Consider the following 6,581-nt stretch of genomic DNA (forward strand, 5'->3'; position numbering starts at 1 on the left):
AAGGAAGCCCAAAACAACACAGTGCACAGCGATTTCCGTGAAGAGGGAGAGGGCAGCGGAAATAACTTCAAGACAAAGCACAGAACTGACCTGCGTTCGGTGGGCTGGGTAAATTGGGTGGTAAAGGGGTTCGCAGATAAATTGCTGCAGTGTTTAGTTAATACTTCTGACCGTCTTATGGCCTGGCCTTTCGTCCTTGGCTGCTGCGTCCAATTCAGCAGGATACCGAAGGAACAGCGATGGATTCTCGCAGCTAGATACAAGGAACAAGGAACAGCAGCTGGCTCGACAAGTTTATCTTTTGTTACATTGACTTCCGCTGAGAGATACTAAACTAGAAAACATTCTTCTCCGCCCTCCATTCAGGCTTTTTCAGTTTTATTTGCCGGCATTTCTTGCAGGTTAGCGTCAAGATCCTGCAGGAGGAACAGAGGCCAGAACAGAACCCGGAAAACTTAAACAGAAATTAAAACGCATCTGGACAATGCACAGTGGGTAAAAATGGCTTATTACTCCTTATTCTATGCAGTAGGTAGCTTTGGTTTTATTTAATTTAGCAGAACTACTTTTCCTATTTAATCTTAACAAATTTTTAAAAAACACCTTTTGTTTTTTTTGTCTGTGCGAACTTAGACACCTTTTTAAAGGAATATTTTTCTACTCCACTTGACAGTCCTATATTATTTTTCGTATCGTAAATCTGTGTTGTATATACACTATCGCGTAGCAGAAGGCAGTTAGTAATACAACGATGTGTAATTTATAAAAGACATTTATATATTATTCGATACTAGATTGTCGATACAAATTGGTGTGTGAAAAATGGACTCGCAGGAGGGAACTCAGTGCCACATCCTGGCCGTCGTAATTCGGGTGTGTGTGTTTAGCGCGTTAACGTACTACACTGCCAAATGGATGATCAACGTGCTGGATCCCAATAATAAGATCCGGGGTAAGGCGAAATATGCGGCGGAAGAGCAGCTGCGCAAGTTGAACTCCTCGGCGACTGGCGCGGCAAAGAAGTTTCGAGCCCGTGACTTTAATGAGCACGAGATGATGATCGCTTCGCATCTGGTGACTCCTGAGGACATCGATATAAGTTGGTCGGATATAGCCGGACTGGATGGGACAATCCAGGAGCTCAGGGAGACGGTGGTTCTCCCAGTGCGTCATCGTAAACTCTTTAGCCGATCGAAACTGTGGCGAGCGCCCAAGGGAGTCCTGCTGCATGGGCCGCCTGGTTGTGGCAAGACCCTGATCGCCAAGGCCATTGCCAAGGATGCTGGAATGCGATTCATAAATCTGGACGTGGGTGTGCTAACGGACAAGTGGTACGGCGAAAGCCAGAAGCTGGCCACGGCCGTTTTCACGCTGGCCAAAAAACTTCAGCCCTGCATCATCTTCATAGACGAAATCGAATCTTTTCTCAGGATGCGGGGTAGCAATGATCACGAGGCCACCGCCATGATAAAGACTCAGTTTATGTTGCAGTGGGATGGGTTAATGAGCAATACCAACATTTGTGTCCTCGTTTTGGGGGCCACAAACCGGCCGCAAGACCTCGATAAAGCCATCCTACGCCGTATGCCCGCACAATTTCACATTGGAGTGCCGCGAGACTGCCAGCGACTGGAAATCCTTCAGTTGATCCTCCAGACAGAGCAACTGTGTCCTTCGGTTAATCTAAAGGAACTGGCCCGCTTGACGACTGGGTTTTCAGGATCCGATTTACGGGAATTGTGTCGCCACGCATCCTTGTACCGTATGCGCCAGTTTATGCGCGAAAAGCTGAACACCGGCGAGAAAATTGGAAAGGGCAAGATTGAATGGGACTTCGAGGTAAAGGATCATGCCTTACAGGAGTGGGAGCACTTGGAAATCCAAATGGACGACCTTCTCAAGTCGCTGTCGGTCATGAAGGCGTCGAAACATCAGGCGCAGGGCACTTTTGTCGAAAAGGATCTGGAGTTGGACTGAGGACTCCGAATTGGGTATTGGGTATGAGCATAAAATCGACAATAAAGTCTTCGTTATCTTCTTCATTAATTTTGCAGTTTTCTCTTGTCTTATCTGGAAGATTTCTTTGTATAAGCCAAATTTTATATCAATTAATATTTGAAACTCTAAAACGAAAAAACTCCTTCAAAACAGTGTACTTGTCTTCCTCCCACCGACTTGGTATGTTCAATAACAAATTCCATTTCACAGCCAAGCTCATTTTTTTCAGTGCTTCGCCATTATCTTCCGGCTAGTTCTATTTTACGAGACTACCCTCTTTATACCTCCTGCCCAGTTACCAACACCCCAAACTGTCAGTCCGACCAATATTTTTCACATTTCATGGCATGCATGAAGAGTTTTTGCAGCCATGAAGAGCGGCGAGATATCTGAAAAAAGGTCTGCAACCAGGAACGGCTGCGAAAGAACAGCACCAGCACAGTGGCAACAAAAACTCAAAATAACAACAGCTACGACAGCAACAACAAAAAATCTTTTATGTAAAATTGAATATTCATAAGTTGATTCACAGAAGCGGCAGAAGCCTAACTACGGACCTCAGCCTCCGCCTCGTTTGCTTCTGAATTACTCTTGCGAAGAGTGTTTTTATTTTTATCATGCATATGCAATTCAGTAGTAAAGAAGTTAATTAATAAAGTCGGTGTATGGAAAATGTTCTTTAAAAACGAAATAGGAATATTTACATTTGCCAGTCAAGTTTGCATGAAAATATTAACTTATATATAGCCCATGTAAATACATGATTAGTTATATTTAAGTTAGTTTTATATTTCTTAATATAGTACGGACTACAACAAAATTAAAAGCTTTAATAAATAAGAATAAAGCTAAAGATTTAAAGATCGTAAAAATCGATAATCATGTTTTTTAATGGTTTTTAAGTGTGCAAAGGGTACTTTTATTCGGGTTTTAGGACCATGCATTGAGGTCCTTTGTTGGTAGTGTTGTTGCATTGGACTGCTCGTTGATTGTTTTTGTGTGTAGTTTTGTTTGGCTGAGTGAACCTGCAGACGCTTCCGCGCCACGCCCCCAACTCATCTCCCGCCCACGAACACTTACCCACACAGGGACACACAGGCACATGCAAAAGCTGCCGGTGTTTGCTATTTTGTCATGCAAATTGTATTTATTGCGGCCAAAAACCAACAACAACACCGAAGCCGCACAGAGATATGGGGGCGTAGACGGCCTCGCCCCGCCTCCTGTAATTGTTTGCTATTTGTCATTGTGTGCGTGTGTGAATGGGGTTGGGTGTGGGTTGTGGGGCTGCGTATGTGTGCCCTATTGTAAACAAGAAAATTGACTGCCGCTGGTGACCTGTAAACTTGGGAGCACTCTTTCGAGTTCCCCGAAACGCCATGGACTTCCCTAAATTCAATGGAGATTCTCTAAATAAAAGAAGATCCTAAATAGAAATCTGGAGAACCGGATTATATTTCTGTTAACTCAATTTCAAAAGATCTTTTCAAGAGTAATAAGGGTTAGACAAAATCCCAGTTGATTGTGTCTTGATAGCTTTCGAATTCAGCGAGCTTATTTCCCTTTTTTTCTTGATAAGCATATACTTATGTCGATCATAAAAAACTGAGAGCTTCGTCCGATCGAACGACAGTATCGCGATGAAAGCACAACTAATCGCAATGCCAGTAGTTAGTATTCTTCTATTGATGTGTATACCCTCTTCAGTTTTAAACCAATTTCTCACCCAATTGTGGTGTTCAGCAAAATGGACGGACAGTAAATCGTGCCTCGAATCCCGGGATAGCATTCCTCCACACGACTGATTTGATATTCGTGTGTACTGGAACTTTGATCTCTCACAGTTCGTAATAAAAGCTATATTAGCTTGTAAGTATCACATATTCCCATGTACATATATGATTGATTGCCTAATGATAATACGGAATTCCTGTTTTTAGATCTGATACTAACTGCTGCGCATTGCGTAATGTCCAACTCGAAACTGTAAGGAGCTGCTCAAATCGATAAAAAAATCGTATTTGAATAGATGTTTATTTTCCAGAGTAGCTCGGCTTGGAGAGTTTATGGTAGGAGAAGAAAAAAATTTACCACTTTTGCACGATGTGAGGGAAGCCAGCAAACATCCCTATTTTGATATGATAACACATGCGTTTGATATAGCCGTTCTTGAGCTTGCAACAAAAGTTGTTTACACAGGTGAATATATATGATTCTATTCGCATATGAAGAGTGGTTTTGCTAGAAAATCTTTTAACATGAATCAATTAGATTTTTAAAGAGAACATGTTTTCTTGGAATAGACAACATCAGACCGATCTGCATTGTGTGGGATCGTTCGTGGAAACGCTATATCGATAGCATTCAGATACTAAGTGGCTCTGTACGGGGCAAGCCAGAGAACGAGAATGACGGTGGAAACAGAATCCTGGACATCCGACGCCAGCCACCAGAATGGTGTCACAACTATATGAGCACCTTTAGGGAGAACACATCGAGCAGCATGATCTGCGCTGGGGACACGAAAAGTAATCTATGCAACGCGGACTCCAGTAGTCCTCTGGGAGCCATGGTGGTTCACAAAAAGATACAGAGATATGTCCAGATCGGCATTGCCACAATGAATCAAAGGTGCAACATGCCCAGTATATACACGGATGTGCTAAGCCACATGGACTTTATCCTGCGAGCATGGCGGTATTATAGCAAAGGTCACAGTTCCTCAGAATCTAGTTCAGCGAAAAAGTCACCGACTAATAAAAAATGAATTCCGGTTGAATTAAAAACTTTCAGTGATGTCTTTAATATTTCAGATAAAGGATAACAATTTTTGTATATGTAAATTTTGCTTATTACTGACATATCAGGGATGGCAAAATACTCTTTGAAATGTCATCCGGGGTAAACGGATTTGGCCAACTAATTTGATTGTCAACAAAATTTACGTTTACGATTGTATGCGCCGTTTAGCTTGACTGTTTTATGTAAATCGCTGTAATAAAATCAAATGCAGCTGTGGCGTCTTCACAATTGCCTACTAGATGGCATAATTGAGCCAAGAGAAACTTTTGGAGAAGGATTTTAACAGCCAGCAGCAAAAAACAATTAATTTAGTAATGCGCTGAGGCAAAGTCATGTGAAACTGAAAGCTTACAGTCGATAAACTTTAATGATTCACTCTGCTAGCTAATTCAAAGAGCACCAAATTACAGAGGACTTTACTATTCAAATACATGTAATTTTGGAGAATATGAGGGCGACGATTTTTCACCTGCTTTCTGCTTTTGAATTTAAATTGACGTGTGGTTTTCGCCTGATTAAATTATTTACCTCTTGCAACTTATCAGATAGCTTAAATATTAATTTATCTAATAGCTTAAATATTAATTTCATTAGCCCTCCAGTTGGCTATTTCAATTAAAATGTGTACTTCCGCAAGCCACTTGACAATTAACACACTCTTTAAATGACAATTTCTTTGCCTCGGCTGTTGATAAACTGCATAATTTATGTAATTTGCTTCACCAACAGACACACTCACGAGCACTTATTGATGACAATTATTTGAAATACTTTTAAGTGAGTGGGCAAAAATTTATTGAATTAATAATTAACTGCAATTGCGCAATACAAAATTTATTTTATTGCTGTCATCAAGTGGCTGGGAGAAGCCAAACCGGGATGGCCCTGTGCATCATTAAATAATTTTAGTCGCATTCATAATTTAATTGATTTAAATGGGAATAGCGATTTCTCTGTCAATTATCGCACCCCATGTGCACGAATGTGCTGTTTTAGAATAATTGATGACATTTAATATTAATTACACTTTACAATCCAACTTGAAACCTTTATTTGTAAAGGGCACATTCTATTTTTTCCCGTTGCATGCCGGCAGTTCTCGAGGCTTTAACTAATTTTATTACTGTGCATTAATCATGCACCGCATGTTAATAAATATTAATGTCCTTCAGCTAGCCAGCGAGCTGCCAATTTTAGCCATAAAATTTCCGGAAAATTTTGCATAAAAGTGTACTGATTTATGATATTGCCAAACAAAAAAAACAAACAAGTTCATTCAGCCAGTGGGTTTGCAAAAAAATCCTGCACAAATTGCAATTAATTATCTAGTAATGAAACGAAAATGCTTAATTAAACATTGAATCGACTTTAATGTACCTTTTAAAAGTGCAGTTTGTTGCACAGATATATATGTTTTGAACAATAAGAACATATAACAATTGCATTCAAAGGATTATGCCCACCATAGCTTTTAAATTTTGAAGTATATTAGCAGAACTAATCAAAATACTGTATATGAAATACTGTACCGATATGCCATCTTTTTTTCTATTAAAAGAGTATTCTTTTCGTGGTTCCTGTGGCCATTTGTTGCATTCGCTGCAATCCTGGATGTTTCAGTCTTTTGGTCATTAAACGCATCTGTGTGACAAAATAAAAAAATGGTGGAAAAAACTATTAAACTCCTTTGTAAGGACACAAAAAAATGAGAGACAAAATAGACGTTGGTAAGGGGTAAAGGGGAATGTTGGGACTTCAGTCTTTTGAGGGAAATGGCAAAA

The 6,581-nt window shown here is 40.3% G+C and overlaps 2 protein-coding genes across 4 annotated transcripts; both read left to right on the forward strand.

Annotated features, from left to right (window-relative positions):
* The first annotated feature begins 657 nt into the window (after positions 1 to 657).
* Positions 658 to 2,663, forward strand: LOC117150841 (ATPase family AAA domain-containing protein 1-B). Of its 3 annotated transcripts, XR_004460792.1 has the most exons (3): positions 662 to 1,998; positions 2,055 to 2,178; positions 2,228 to 2,663. XR_004460792.1 is itself a non-coding variant. In XM_033317911.1 (2 exons), the coding sequence occupies exon 2, from the start codon at positions 823 to 825 to the stop codon at positions 1,975 to 1,977; it is 1,155 nt and encodes a 384-aa protein (XP_033173802.1). In that variant the 5' UTR covers positions 658 to 736; positions 795 to 822; the 3' UTR covers positions 1,978 to 2,046. The 3 variants fall into 3 exon arrangements, 2 of the variants coding, with proteins under 2 accessions (XP_033173802.1, XP_033173801.1); XM_033317911.1 differs by lacking the exons at positions 2,055 to 2,178; positions 2,228 to 2,663 and having other exon boundaries at positions 658 to 736; positions 795 to 2,046; XM_033317910.1 differs by having other exon boundaries at positions 2,055 to 2,663.
* Positions 2,664 to 3,967: 1,304 nt separating this feature from the next.
* On the forward strand, positions 3,968 to 4,765 carry LOC117137423. The gene is made up of 2 exons (XM_033298855.1): positions 3,968 to 3,984; positions 4,312 to 4,765. Exons 1-2 carry the CDS (start codon positions 3,968 to 3,970, stop codon positions 4,763 to 4,765), a joined length of 471 nt encoding a protein of 156 aa, XP_033154746.1.
* The last annotated feature ends 1,816 nt before the right edge of the window (positions 4,766 to 6,581 follow it).

Source organism: Drosophila mauritiana, chromosome 2L (genome assembly GCF_004382145.1).
Source record: "Drosophila mauritiana strain mau12 chromosome 2L, ASM438214v1, whole genome shotgun sequence".
In the NCBI taxonomy this organism is placed as follows: Eukaryota; Metazoa; Arthropoda; class Insecta; order Diptera; family Drosophilidae; genus Drosophila; species Drosophila mauritiana.

Coding starts and splice junctions, on each gene's coding strand:
- LOC117150841 (XM_033317911.1), top strand. CDS start 823: ATGGACTCGCAGGAGGGAACTCAGTGCCACATCCTGGCCGTCGTAATT.